This window comes from Haliotis rubra, unplaced genomic scaffold (assembly GCF_003918875.1).
Source record: "Haliotis rubra isolate DU_JTF1 unplaced genomic scaffold, ASM391887v1 Scf1010, whole genome shotgun sequence".
Taxonomy (NCBI): Eukaryota; Metazoa; Mollusca; class Gastropoda; order Lepetellida; family Haliotidae; genus Haliotis; species Haliotis rubra.
The window spans coordinates 940-16,817 of NW_025764905.1; the positions used below are offsets into that span (position 1 = coordinate 940).

Sequence of the window (15,878 nt, forward strand, 5' to 3'; positions counted from 1 at the left end):
GAAGATATGAAACAAACCCCATCTCATCTGAACCTGTTACTGGCATGGAAATACAAAATGTGATTTAACATATCTGGCATTTTTGTGTATGAAAAAGAAACAAAGTTTCATGATAAAACTTGAATGGTTTACAAGTTTAAGCCCTTGAAATGAAGCCTATGTCGTCTGAGCAAATACCCACAAAATTTGGAAAAAGTGTCTCTATACTCTGTACAGCATAATATCTTGATGATGGTTTCAAATTTGATGATATATTTATCAGTTAATGATGTATTTAAAATGTCATTCATAAGGGTTTCTGAGAAAATGCCAGTACTGAAGACCATGGTGGTCAAAAGATTAACCACGGGATTAACTCACAATATAACTGTACAATAAGAACCTTTAATGATTGTTTTAAAATGAAACTTATCGCTTATTGATTCCTGTAAAGTGCCATCCTTGCAGTTTCCAAGAAAATCCGACCAAACAAACATAAATCTGGACAACAAAGTGATTATGATATGATGACATGACTGAAACTAGTGAGGCTAAGCTGTTAGTTGCCTCTTAAGACAAGCATGTATGGAGTTGCTGAAGATAATTTCTCATCTGCATCTTCTCTGAGACAAACCTTTTCTGCATCCTGTTTATGTTAGAGCTCTGGACCAGCTTGAGGGCGTGCGTGAGGGTCTGTGTGAGCGGCGAACATCATCTTCAACAACCCCATATCTGGGCCACCTGCTGAAGACAGCAGAGGCAATCATGTCACATGACAAGTCCATTATTTTCAGTGCTGATGATTATACTGGTGAGTGAGTTTAGTTTATTATGCACTCAGAAAATTCCAGCTGTATGGTGGCTGTCTGTAAATAATCGAGTTTGGACCAGACAATCAGTGATCAACATCATGAGCATCAATCTACGTAACTGGGATGCGATGACCATGTGTAGGGAGCTGTTAGTATAACCTTGGCATAAAATGGCAGGTATTGCGATCATGAGATCAGTAAGTGTTAGCAGCCTCTGGTTTGTTTAATGCTGATATTCATATTTCACAGCATACAACACAACATGTGAGGACCAAGTCAGTGAGCCTGACCACCTAATCCCGTTAGTCGCCACTTACGACAAGCATGGGTTACTAAAGATCAATTCTAACCCGGATCTTCACGGGTAAGCTGGCTTTACGAAGTGGATATTCTGGCTCAATGACTTGGTTGATGGAGTGTCAATGGACATAGGAGACAGATTGGCCACCAGTCACAAACATGGAGAGACAGAGACGGAAACAGATAGATAGACACACAGACATACAGGAGGAAACACACAGATGTAGATAGATGGATGGATGGATGGAATGGGTGGGTGGGTAGATGGATGGAATGGGTGGAGTAGGTGGAGTAGAGTGGATGGAGTGGTGGGTGGAATGGGTGGATGGGTGGGTGTGGTGGATGGATGGAATGGGTGGGTGGGTAGATGGATGGAATGGGTGGGTGGGTGGGATGGATGGATGGGGAATGGAATTGGGTGGGTGGGTAGGTGGATGGAATGGGTGGGTGGGTAGAGTGGATGGATGGATGGAGGGTGGAGATGGATGTGATGGGATGGATGGAATGGGTGGGTGGGTAGATGGATGGAATGGGTGGGTGGATGGATGGATGGGTGCAGTGGGTAGATGGATGGAATGGGTGGGGTGGGGAGGGATGGAATGGGTGGATGGATGGATGGAATGGGTGGGTGGGTAGGTGGGATGGAATGGAGGTGGGTGGGTAGATGGATGGATGGAGTGGGTGGAAGTGGATGGATGGAATGGAGTGGGTGGGTAGATGGAAATAGAATAGGTGGGTGGGTAGATGGATGGAATGGGTGGGTGGATGGATGGAATGGAGTGGTGGGTGGATAGGTGGATGGAATGGATGGATGGGTAAAATGGGTGGAATGGGTGGGTGGGGATGGATGGAATGGATGGGTGGGTGGGTGGATGGATGGAATAATGGGTGGGTGGATGGATGGAAATGAATGGGTGGGTGGGTAGATGGATGGAATGGGTAGGTGGATGGATGGATAGAGAATGGGTGGGTGGGTAGGTGGATGGAATGGGTGGGTGGGTAGGTGGATGGAAAGGTGGAGTGGGTGGATGGAAGAGGTGGATTGGAATAGATGGTGGGAGGTAGGTGGTGGAGTAGATGGGAATGGGTAAGGTGGAGTGAATGGATGGATGGAATGGGTTGGTTAGGTAGGTAGATGGATGGAATAGGTGGGTAAGGTAAGGTGGATGGAATGGGAATCGGTGGGTAAGAATGGATGGGAATAGGTGGATGGGTAGATGGATGGGAATGGTGGTAGGTGGGTAGATGGATGGGAATAGGGTAGGTGGGTGGAGTGGATGGAATAGGCCAGTGGGTAGATGGATAGAATGGGTAGGTAGGTAGATGGATGAGATGGATTAGAATAGCAGGATGGATAAAATTAAAATTAGGTGGGTAGATGGATGGGAATAGGTAGGTAGGTAGAGTGGATGGAAATGGGTAGATTGGTAGGGATAGGAATAGGTGGTGGTAGATGGATACAGAATTAATTGGGTAGGTAGGTAAGATGGAATAGGAGGTGGTAGAGTGGATGGGAATAGGTAGTAGAATGGACATGGTGGGTGGGTAGATGGATGGAATAGGTGGTAAGGTAGGTAAGAGTAAGATGGGAGAATAGGTGGGTGGGTAGATGGAATGGGAATGGATGGAATGGTAGGGATGGATGGATGGATGGAATGGGAATAGGTGGGTGGATGGATGGATGGGGGTACATAGTCGGGGTAGGTGGGTAGATGGATGGAATGGAGTAGGTAGGTAGGTGGATGGAATGGATGGGTAGGTGGTGGATGGAATGGATGGATGGATAGAGCAGGTGGATGGATGGGTGGATGGATGGACAAACAGATGCAGACAGAGGGAGGAGACTCACACTGTTGAGCCCAATGGACCTGGCCACCTTCATATTCCATTCACAGAGTTCTGTGACGGACCCTCCGGTCACACGGTACCCCAGGGCTGCCTGAACAAACCACCTCATGGAGAGACTCTGGAACAGCAACAGACCTAACTGAAGATTGTTCACTTTTTGCAATATTCCATCAACATCATGGCAGGGGACACTAGAAATGGGCTTCACACATTTTCCCATGTGAGGAATCGAACCCATGCCTACAGCATGACGAGTGAATGCTTTAACCACCAGGCTACCCCACCCTCCATCTAACTAATGAAACACGGCATTTTGAAACACAAGGGTGAGTTTGCTGCAATCTGTTTGGCTGATAAACTTCAAACAGTATTGAATCCCTTCTAGAATTTACACTGCATTTTATAGGTGGATCCAGAGGGGTGCAGTGGTGCACACCCACCCTTTTGTCCTGAAAGTTTATTAAATGACCATTGAAACTCTTGTGAAAATGGGTGTAAAATGAACTGTGCACCCCCCCTTTCTCAAAAAGCTGTATCTGCCCCTGTATTTGAATACCTATCTTGATAACATATTTTTTTGCCAATTTCATAACAGAATAATTCTATTATGGAAAGTAAAGGCATGATCCAGCAAGTGAACATGACATGACTCTTAATAAAATACAAATTAAATTTTTGAATGCCAATGAAAATGTTTAATATTTTGTGGGATAACAAATGACGCCATTGTGCACTCACTCACCTCTTCAGAAGAGAAGACGAACATGTGACTGCTGATCTGTGTGAATTGCTCACTGCGGTCTGGCTGTTTGCGGAAGAACAAGCGTGTGGTCTGTCCGGACTTGGCTGCAGAAACAATGAAAAAACACTAACATACATGACGGTCTATGAGGGACTGAATATATCCGGGAATCACCATGGATGCAGTTTGGCAAAAGAATGATGACGTGGATACAGCAGGAACGTTGTTTTGTGCTTGATGTGCTAAGAAGCAGACACCTGGCACCAAATCTCAAGCACACATCTGACTGACTGACTGAGTGAGTTTGGTTTTACGCCGCTTTTAGCAATATTCCAGCAACATCACGGCGGGGTACACCAGAAATGGGCTTCACACATTGTACCCATGTGGGGATTCGAACCCGGGTCTTCGGTGTGACGAGCCAACGCTTTTACCACTAGGCTACCCCACCGCCCCTGCACACATCTGAACAAATTTGTACAAAACATATCAAGCTGTTTTATTCAGAATCCTAGGTAAATCATTGGCCTCAGAATCAACTCACCACTGGAATCTGGCTTGTCATAGTAAGCATGTGAGATCTCCCCAGTAATGTTGATGTCTATCCCAGAGGGAACCACATTGTCTGCAGGCCGCTTAGCATCCTTGAACATGTGTTGTATAACATGGCCGTCCTTACTGCAGCTCAAGAAGAAGTGGTTGTCATCACGCCACACAATTCCTGGGAACACGAAACAGATATTATCTGTATGTCAAACAATACGTGGCAACGCGAAAAACAGATTGTCTGTACGTCCAGCAAAACCTGGGTACACGAAACAGATATTATCTGTATGTCAAGCAAAACCTGGGTACACAAAACAGATATTATCTGTATGTCAAACAATACGTGGCTACACGAAACACAGATTGTCTGTATGTCCAGCAAAACCTGGGTACACGAAACAGAGATTGTCTGTATGTCAAACAATACGTTGGTACACGAAACACAGATTGTCTGTACATCAAGCAAAACCTGGATACATGAAACAGAGATTGTCTGTATGTCAAACAATACGTGGGTACACGAAACAGAGATTGTCTGTATGTCAAACAATACGTGGGTACACGAAACACAGATTGTCTGTACATCAAGCAAAACCTGGATACATGAAACAGAGATTGTCTGTATGTCAAACAATACGTGGGTACACGAAACACAGATTGTCTGTATGTCAAACAAAACGTGGGTACACGAAACAGAGATTGTCTGTATGTCAAACAATACGTGGGTACACGAAACAGAGATTGTCTGTACGTCAAACAATGCATTGGCTACCGCGAAACACAGATTGTCTGTATGTGTCAAACAAAACGTGGCTACACAAAACAGATTGTCTGTATGTCAAACAATAATGCGCTACACAAAGCAGAGAGATTGCCTGTATGTCAAACAATGCGTTAAGGTACACAAAATGTAGACATTGTCTGTACCGCGATCTTGAAACAATATGTGGGTCTGCGAAGCATGGGTGTCTGTATGTCAAACAATCGCATTGGCTACCGCGAAACAGAGATTGTCTGTACATCAAACAATATGTGGGTGCAAGAACAGAAGTTGTCTGTATGTCAAACCAATCACGTGGCTACACAAAAACAAAGTTGTCTGTATGCCAAAGGCAATGCATTGGGTTACACAAAACGCAAGATTGTCTGTACATCAAACAATATGTGGATTACAGGGAAACAGAGATTGTCCATTGATGTCAAACAATCACGTGGGTACATGAAACAGAGATTGTCTGTGGATCCATATCAAACAATATCTTGGTGCTGAAACAGAGATTGTCTGTATGTCAAACTTAATGCGATGGGTACAGAAGCAGAGATTGTCTGTATGTCAAACAATAATGTAGAGGGTACGAAACAGAGATTGTCTGTATGTCTAACAATATGTGGGTGCAAAAGGCATGGATTGTCTGTATGTCAAGCTCAATACGATGGGTTACCGCAGAGCGAGATTGTCTGTATGTCAAACAATATGTGGGTACGAGAGCAAAGAGATTGTCTGTATGTCAAACAATATGTGGGTGCACAGAAAGCATAGCAGATTGTCTGTATGTCAAACAATGCAGTGGTATTACAGAACAGAGATTGTCTGTATGTCAAACAATATGTGGCTACATGATACAGAGATTGTCTGTATGTCAAACAATCACGTGGGTGCATAGAAACAAGTTGTCTGTATGTCAAACAATATGTGGGTGCACTGAAACAGAGATTGTCTGTATGTCAAACAATACATTAGGTACACTAAAATAGACATTGTATGTATAGTCAAACAATATGTGGGTAGATCAAACGCAGATTGTCTGTATGTCAAACAATACGTGGGTACACAAAAACAGATTGTCTGTATGTCAAACAATCACGTGGCTACATGATGCAGAGATTGTCTGTATGTCAAACAATATGTGGGTGCAGAGGAAACAGAGATTGTCTGTATGTCAAACAATAACGTGGGTTCATGATACAGAGATTGTCTGTGCGTCAAACAATATGTGGGTACACGAAACAGAGATTATCTGTATGTCAAACAATATGAGGGTACTGCTAAAGAAACAGAGATTGTCTGTATGTCAAACATTACGTGGGTACATGAAACAGAGATTGTCTGTATGTCAAAACAATATGTGGCTACATGATACAGAGATTGTCTGTATGTCAAACAATCACGAGGGTACGAAACAAGAGATTGTCTGTATGTCAAACAATATGTGGGTGCACTTGAAACAGAGATTGCCTGTATGTCAAACAATGCGTGGGTACACAAAATAGACATTGTCTGTCGTATCAAACAATATGTGGGTACGCGAAGCATGAGGGTGTCTGTATGTCAAACAATGCATTGGCTACACAAAACAGATTGTCTGTCACGTCAAACAATATGTGGGTACCACAAAGCGCGAGATTGTCTGTATGTCAAACAATCATTGGGTTACCACGAAACAGAGATTGTCTGTATGTCAAACAATATGAGGGTACACGGAAACAGAGATTGTCTGTATGTCAAACAATATGTGGGTACACGAAGCATTGTCTGTATGTCAAACAATGCGTGGGTACTACCGAAAGCATGAATTGTCTGTCGATCAAACAATATGTGGGTAGATTACCTGAAACAGAGATTGTCTGTATGTCAAACAATATGTGGGTTTTACGAAACACAGATTGTCTGTATGTCAAACATTCACGTGGGTACACGAAACAGAGATTGTCTGTATGTCAAACAATGCACATTGGCTACATGATGCAGAGATTGTCTGTATGTCAAACAATCTGAGGGTACCCACGAAACAGAGATTGTCTGTATGTCAAACAATAGGTGGGTGCACTGAAACAGAGATTGCCTGTATGTCAAACAATGCATTTGGGTACACAAAATAGACATTGTCTGTAACGTCCAAACAATATGTGGGTACGAAAACGAGATTGTCTGTATGTCAAACAACACGTGGCTACACAAAACAGATTGTCTGTATGTGTCAAACAATGACACATTGGCTACATGATACAGAGATTGTCTGTATGTCAAAGAATATGTGGGTGCCTGAAACAGAGATTGTCTGTATGTCAAACAATGCGTGGCTACATGATACAGAGATTGTCTGTATGTCAAACAATATGTGGGTGCCTGAAACAGAGATTGTCTGTATGTCAAACAATAGGTGGCTACATGATACAGAGATTGTCTGTATGTCAAACAATATGTGGGTGCAAGAAACAGAGATTGTCTGTATGTCAAACAATATGTGGGTGCCTGAAACAGAGATTGTCTGTATGTCAAACAATATGTGGGTGCCGAAAACAGAGATTGTCTGTATGTCAAACAATCACGTGGCTACATGATACAGAGATTGTCTGTATGTCAAACAATATGTGGGTTACCATGAAACAGAGATTGTCTGTATGTCAAACAATGTCGTGGCTACATGATACAGAGATTGTCTGTATGTCAAACAATATGTGGAGTGCCTTGAAACAGAGATTGTCTGTATGTCAAACAATATGTGGATTACTTGAGAAACAGAGATTGTCTGTATGTCAAACAATATGTGGGTACCACGAAGCATGGTGTCTGTATGTCAAACAATACGTTGGTACACGAGAACAAGAGATTGTCTGTATGTCAAACAATATGAGGGTACGAGAAACAGAGATTGTCTGTATGTCAAACAATCGTGTCTACTACGAAACAGAGAGATTGTCTGTCACGTCAAACCAATGCGTGGCTACCACCTGCGAAGCAGAGGAGGTTGTCTATTATGCGTCAAACAATATGTGTTTCACTTAGCAGAACACATAGAAGCAAGAGATTGTCTGTATGTCAAACAATGCGTGGCTACGAAACAGAGATTATCTGTATGTCAAACAATGCGTGGCTACGAAAGAGAGAGATTGTCTGTCGTCAAACAATGTCGTGGGTACCTGAAGCAGAAGTGTCCATGCGTCAGAGCAATGCATGGGTACATAGAAATCTGTATGTTAAACAATATTTGGGAACAGTACATGAGTTCACAGTACAAAGATCGTTGGCCCATGACATACAATACCTTTTATCTTACCTCACACATAAATGTAGCTTTCTGATTGGCTGTAGCTCTTCTATTATTTTCAATGTACCCGCATACAAGCAAAAGTAACATTTCAATGTACCCGCTGTCAATGGCAACTCAGTTGGTGCCATTGGTAGTAATTCTTTATCTTGAATTACATTGAATCACGCATTATGATATGATTATCTACGGAGAATTACCGATGTTTTCGCGAATGCAAAGCGATGGAAGGGAGATAACTCTAAATCTGTTTTACTCGTCAGCAAAATCTAGCGATGGCTACAAAAGATTTGTACCCGGAGCTCAAACAATTCAAAATTAGCGTGTTGGTAAGATAAATAGATTGTTCACTGGTCCCTTGGGTCCCATGGGTTGATGTACCCTCGATGTTTGTTTATCGAGGGACATCAACCCATGCCCCCTCGTGACCAGTGAACAACTTATAATATTAGGGAATACATCTTGAGTGAATATGACTTGTGACAGAAGTCGCAATTGGCCGGGGAATGGACTATTGTAATACCTCATCAATCTGATCAATCAATCCACAGGTGCAGATCCTCAAAGTTTAGGAGACGCAGAATTCTGACCATTAAAGGGACTGAATATTCAACTGTATGAGGGTATTGAAAGGTTAAATTCTGTGTTAATTTTGCAAATCAGACGAGATTCTCGCCACTAATATGAAATCAAAATTCTTCATTGATGGTGACTGGTCTACCTGTAGTGACGTCCTTATGCTCATCGAAGGAGGCAAAGGGGATGTACGGCCTGTGGAGGTTCCAGATATTCACATCGTGGTCGAGGAGCAGGGAGCAGCTGGCGAGGTGGTAGCGTCGTTGTGGCCGCCACTTTACACGGGCCACTGATGCAATTGTCTGTATGTTAAACATCAGCTTGGCTGGCATCCGTGAAATATCCCATACCTGCAGTCAACAAACAGACAACAGTCCATACAATGCATGTTTGTGTCTTGTTTTATTGTTTTGTACTTTATATCTTTTATTTGTATACTTCTCTCCCTGTAAGTTGTATTCCCGTCTTGTCACAGAGAGGCCAAAAGACAACATCAAGAATCAAATTATTTATCATATTGATTACATGACTCTTTTATTCTCTTGAATGAAATTTCAGAGCAATATCTTGACTCCTCGTCATTGACGTGAAGAAGGAGCAAGATGTAGCACTGAAACGTTGCAGAAAAGAATAAAAGAGGTGAGGAGAGGTGAGGTGAGGTGAAATTGGGTTTAACGTCGTGCTTGAGAATATTTCGCTCATATGACGACGTGCATGCGTGTGTATGTGTGGCTGCTTGTACTAGCCCAGACTTAAGCTGGTTTTATAGTGCTAGCCCACTGAGATACCATGCCGCAGTGAAGCATGAATACCCCACTCAGACACATTATACTGACTCCGAGCCAACCAGTCCTTGTTGTACCCATTAATGCCGAGCGCCAGGCAGGGACCAACAAGTACCATATTTTAACAACTTTTGGTATGACGGTGTCGGGATCGAACCAGCTTAATCTTCTGCCTCTCAGAATAAAAGAAGCTGCTATCCTTAAAACCGCGTGTATGCATTCATGTTCTTTCTACTTCTAAATACCAGTCAAAGAGACTTCATAGTTTGTTTGTATTTTAATGTTGTACACAGCCAGATTCCAGCTGTATGACGGACCAGATGATTCAGTGATGAATATTGAGAACCATGATCCGTGCTGCTGCTGGGGACTGATAATCAAGTGACCAGGTCTGACCACAAGATTCATTTGGATGCCTTTTATGATGTTGACTACTTCAGTGTTCAATTGAATAGCGCCTGACCCTCTGACAAATCCGGCAGATTCGCCAACGGGTCAGACAGAAGTCTACAACCTCGCCCCGCCCCAGTGTCTGACTATATTTCACAATGACTTTGACTGAAGTTGTTATATGAGACCTGTGACACTTGTTTGCTGTTTATAAATCTTATGTTTGTTAATAATTTCAATGTCAATTATAAGAAATATTAAATCTGAAATGTGTGTTTAATTACATTCCATGGGTCCTGTGCATTTTCAATGGGTCAGACAGACATCTGATACTTACAGGACCCAATGTCCTGTGACTTTGAAACACCATTAGTGAACACTGCACTTCAGTGAAACCGAAAGTATGATGCGGTGATAAACCACTGATCATAGGTTTTCAGATACAACTCAGTATCTGTCAGTGGTGAATTATAGTTGGACAGAAAACAGATAACTTCTAAGCTTGATTGGACAATCCATCCCAAAGTGAGGTAAATGTACGTTTATGGTTTCTAAGGTTGCTTTAGATCAGCTGTAACATTAATATTTCACACAAACACCAACCAACCAGTCAATGATTTGTAAATACGAAGTCTATATCGTAGTAGTACCCGTGAAGAATTGGGTGAGAATTGATCTTCGGTAACCCATGGTTGTCGTGAAGAGGCTTACGTAACAGGATGGGGTTGTCAGGCTCACTGACTGGGTTGACACCAGTGAGTGAAATAAGCCAAAATCCAGCTAGACATCAGGGCTGGTAACTTCAAAATGTTACCAGCCCAAACTGGATTTAACCAGACCAAATATGGTGAATTTACTAGCTTTATTTTTAAACCGTCCGTCAGAAATCTAGGACCGACTCGGGCGTCGGATCGGCCTTATTTCATACACTGTAGACACACGCCATGGTGTCCCAATTGCATAGATCGATGTTCAGGCTGTTGATCCCTGGATTGTCTGGTGTAGAATCGATCATTTACAGACCACCGCTGTATAGCTGGAATACTGCTGAGTGGGGCGAATAACTAAACTCACTCACTCACTCTATCTCGTAGTTAGGTATTTACTTGCGTCCAGCTATAATACAGATAAAATTCCGCCTAAACTCACCCATTATGAGTTTGTCTCAGCCCGGCAGTTGCCATCCAGTTCTTTGTCTTCAGGATGCCAGTCATGGGAAAACACTGGTCCGAGTGGGTGTGAACACACTCTCATACCGGTCAGGCCCGACGCATGTCCCAGATCTGAGGGCAGGTGAGACAGAAAGTCAAATACAAAGCTCAGCCCTCACAATCTACAATCTTAGGCTTTAGCCACTGGTCAGAAACCAGTCTAGTGTAATTTGGTTTGGTCTAGCAAACTCACCTAATAATATTCAAAAGCCATTTCATAGTCTGCAGTTGACCTAAAGTTACCTGTCTTAGTGACCCGTTCATAATGTGTGGCTAGTGGGAGTGAGGATGACATTTATGGAGAAGCATGTACAAAGTGAATGACCCCCTATACACTTTATGTACAAACTAAGTCCCCCCCTGCATGTCATGTACAAAATCAATGACCCCACTTCCCATAATTTTTAACCATAATTTTTAATAATTTTAAAGTACAAACTTGCTGACTTCCTACCTCCCCAGAACAAAAATGAGTACCCCCACCCCCACCCCACCCACACCCCCAAATCATCATCATAAATTTGCCAGGAGTTTGTTTATTTCGACAAATAATATGTCATGATTTTCAACCTTAGCACATTTACATGCAAAGTGTAACCATGGTAACACAAGAGTCCTCCTCACCTGAACATTGCCGTTGTCGATGCGTGGTAGCCAAATGTGAAGTAGCTGTTTGGACAGAACTGGACATCTCGTACACTCTCTGATCCTTTTGCCCACGAACCTCGAACTAACAGATTTCTTCCCTGACGTCCTGTTGATGAAACCATCACAAACACTGAATGCAAGAGCACGCCAGAAGCAAGACATGAAATGAGTAAGTTCCCTTGTTCAGTATTATTGAATAATGACATTGATAGATTTACTCAGAAGTTGTAAAATACTAAAAGCAATAGCTTACTCCTGTCTTAAAACATAAATCAAGAAGAGTGAGTGGGTGAGTTGAATTTTAGGGACTTTGTCATAACGTTATGGTTGGGGGTGATGATGATTTTAAGGAGAAGTACATTACAATGTGAATGACCCCCTAAAACTTATGTACAAAGTAAGTGACCCCTGCACGTAATGCACAAAGTCAATGAACCCCCTCTCCTTTTCCATCTTTTTAAAGCATAATTTTTAAATATTTATATGTACAAAATTTCTGACCCCCCTCAAGCAACATGTGTACAAAATCGATGACCCCCCTACCTCCCCAGGACAAAATGGGTGACCCCCACTAAAATCATCATATCTCTCTCTCTCTCTCTCACTCACACACACACATACATACATACATACATACATACACACATTATGAACAGTCCCTTAGCAATACTGCAGTAATATCCGCGGCGGGGGACATCAGAAATGGGCTTCAACCCAGGTTCTCGGTGTGATGAGTGAGCGCTTTCACCACTAGGCTACCCACTAAACTTCAATATGAGAGTTATGGCAATGTTGATCACACTTCTCAACACATGTCAGTGAAATACTGCAGGCATTGAAGAGTGAGGGTATTTATGTGCTGAAGTCAGTATGAATATGTGTTAACACAGCTTTTAGCAATATTCCAGCAATATCGCCGGGGAATACCATAAAATTGGCTTAACACATTGTACTAATGTGGGGATTGAACCCGTGTTTTCGGCATTATGAGCTAAGCTTTAACCACTAGACTAGCCCACTGCACCACTTGTCTAGGGGATATAACATTGAATTGCTATACAATGGGACTACCTGTGTTGCTGGTGCAATAAACAATATAGATCATTTGTGTAAACGTGAAACAATTACTACGTACGAAGAGGATGACATTGCCGTCTTGAGATCCGCTGATGAGAAGCTGGTGTTCTCCACTGTGAAAGTTGACCCTGTTCACGGAACGCTTGTGATCCGCAAAAACATGTTCTGTAACAGTGAGTGAGTGAGTGAGTGAGTGTGTGTGGTTGATACCATGAGGATGTACAATGGAAAGTCATAAACAAGGTCACAGAGGCTGATCAACTGATCAGAAACATCAAATTCAACTAAAGCATGTTTCCTGTTGATATGTTTGTTAAATCAAGACATAAACAACTGATAAAGTTTCCTGACTCATAAAACTGCAGCGTAAAACAACATACATGTGTGCATGTCTCAACAGGAAGTAGCCTCAATTGTCTTGATCATAGTATTGATCGATGCCAGTTTCATCTGCACAATGTTATGATTGTGTCCTGTTATGAGTTTTAATATAGGATTTACAGTCACAATCGAATATTAATCGATTACTCAGCCCGATCATCTATCTGCATATTGTGAGTGCCAACCAGCAATAGTAACAGATATATACAAGGGATTTACAGGATGCGAATACCTGCGCCCTATACCCATAAGAATTGACAATGGACGCTTAACCAAATTTATTATTAGAATCCACAGGGACTCAGAAAAAGTCTAAATACTATTTGTAAAAATTCCAATCAAGTGACAATGTGTTATCACTGAGTTTGCTTCTAGCTGGGTTATGGTATTATTTGCAATTTAATTACTGTAACAATGTGGTGATCATGATACACAATACAATAACAGTAGCTGAATTACAACACTATTACAACATAGTATTAATAATAATATTATGTGTCTGGGACCCCATTTTGTTGTCCAGGACCCCTGAAAATTAAGAGTAGTATGAGTCCCAGGGACCCTCAAATACAGGACTCCATGTAAAATCCCTGTATATATCACCAACTACCGACATACACATACAAATGTCTACATCAGTGAGATATACAACAGACATCTCTCAGCAACCTGTAAATAATGGGGTCATTGACAGCATGAATCTTAAGGACATGTTTACATATACCAGCATGGGGTACAGGAGATCTGCCAGCGGATCCATATGAGGACAAATATTTACTTTACGGAAATGTTTCCGACATTAAATGAAGAAAACATATATGCCTTGCCTTGTTTTAAACAGAAGGCCTGTTCAAATCCCAGATGACAACCCGACCCGTTTGTTGCTGCGGAGGCAAGGATGTTTTCTGAAAAGAGGACAAAACATTTACATGCAATATACAACATATAAATAGTGCAATATACAACATATAAATAGTGCAATATACAGTCAAATCCGATGAGTCGAGCTTCGGGGACCAAGTAATAAATTCGACTTATTGATGTATTCGAGAGACATAGGTATGTCTATGAGGATAGAAAAACACATGATCCAGTCCTAATTCTCCTCACCTAAGCATTTGTTTATCTAATGATTTTACCCAATCCACAAATAAAACCAGACGTCATCCAGGCAGACTTGTTGTGACAGTATGAAGTCGGCAGAGATTTGACATTCTTAAAACAACGTGGCTTAGCAGATTTCCCTATCACTAATAGGGGCACCTTATCAGTTCCAGTCTGATTACAGCACAGACAAGGACAGTTAGGTGTTCCTTTGATTGAGTTAACCAAATGTTATGTGCTAATTCTTCCGCTTCCGTAAAATCACTAATCTGCCTTTTTGAACTCACCCTCGACAATGGCGAAAGGTGTGAGTCAGGCTGGTTTGTTAATTGGATCAGTTAGCTACCAATTAATTTCTCATATTGACTGACTTCGGGCTTATGTATACAAGATTGCTGTTGTTTGATTCTCATGGGGCCAAATTTCCTTCTCGAAGTTATCGCATTGTATTTATGAGTCAATTCAGGCGGTAACCGGAAATCAAATGATGACAACTATGACAGGGAATGGTTGGGACCGACAGGTACTTCGAGTTATGCATAATATTCGAGACGCTGGCATTCGACTCATCGGGATTTGACTGTACATCATAGTGTGAGTGAATGAGTTTAGTTTTACGTCGCCTTTTTGCAACATTCCAGCAATATCACAGCAGGGGACACCAGATATGGGCTTCACACATTGTACCCAAGTTGGGCATCGAACCCAGGCCTTTGGCGTGACGAGCGAACGCTTTAACCAATAGGCTACCAAACTGACCCAATATACATCAAACAAATAGTGTGCGAGAAGTCTTGTTGTGTTTGTGGACATTTGCTATTAAATTGCTATTGTGTTGTCATTCTTAATGAGTTATTTTGATCTTTTGTGAGCATTCAAAATTTGATAATCATAAATTTCAGCCAGGCCTTTTAGCCTGCAGTCTAAATATGTCAGCTAACAACTTAAATGTCCACCTGATTTTGTACCTAGGTACAAACTTGCTCCACTAACACGCACACGTGAAGCAAGCCCAGGATCATAAAGTAGCAGAGCATCAAATTAATGGGAAATATTCTTCCTTTGTATCGGATTGACGTTCAATATGTAATTTTCTGACTAAAAATGATATTTTATACTTTCCTGACTCATGCTAAATGCTTGTCTTCCTTTCCTTGCGAATGATAGCGGAACACTTGAAATCCCTTGAAGTTCCCTTCAAGTATTGGACGTAAAATCACCACTCACCCAAGAGTTACCTCCCTTGCCTCCCTTTTGGTCACCTGACCGGCCATGTTTTGTCACTCTCTCCATATGTATGCCAGACACCCGGATTTACAGGGAAATCCAGAGTGCCCTGAGAGGGGAGGTTGGGAGGGCTGACCTCACGAGTCAGGATAAGTATAAAATATCAATTTTAGTCAGAAAATTTATACAAACCTGTAGAGGTT

The 15,878-nt window shown here is 42.0% G+C and overlaps 1 protein-coding gene across 1 annotated transcript in view; it reads right to left on the minus strand.

The window, feature by feature from the left end:
• Nucleotides 1-671: 671 nt before the first annotated feature.
• The window catches only part of LOC124269135 (GATOR complex protein WDR24-like), a 33,205-nt gene continuing 17,998 nt past the window's right edge, over nucleotides 672-15,878 (minus strand). Inside the window, exons 5-11 of the mRNA XM_046704159.1 lie at nucleotides 14,172-14,249; nucleotides 13,022-13,128; nucleotides 8,998-9,202; nucleotides 4,226-4,402; nucleotides 3,682-3,785; nucleotides 2,941-3,057; nucleotides 672-723 (exon numbers count right to left, since the gene is read on the minus strand). Of these exons, the coding sequence (XP_046560115.1) occupies nucleotides 697-723; nucleotides 2,941-3,057; nucleotides 3,682-3,785; nucleotides 4,226-4,402; nucleotides 8,998-9,202; nucleotides 13,022-13,128; nucleotides 14,172-14,249 (815 nt within the window). The 3' untranslated portion in view covers nucleotides 672-696. The remainder of the gene's footprint in view (nucleotides 724-2,940; nucleotides 3,058-3,681; nucleotides 3,786-4,225; nucleotides 4,403-8,997; nucleotides 9,203-13,021; nucleotides 13,129-14,171; nucleotides 14,250-15,878) is intronic.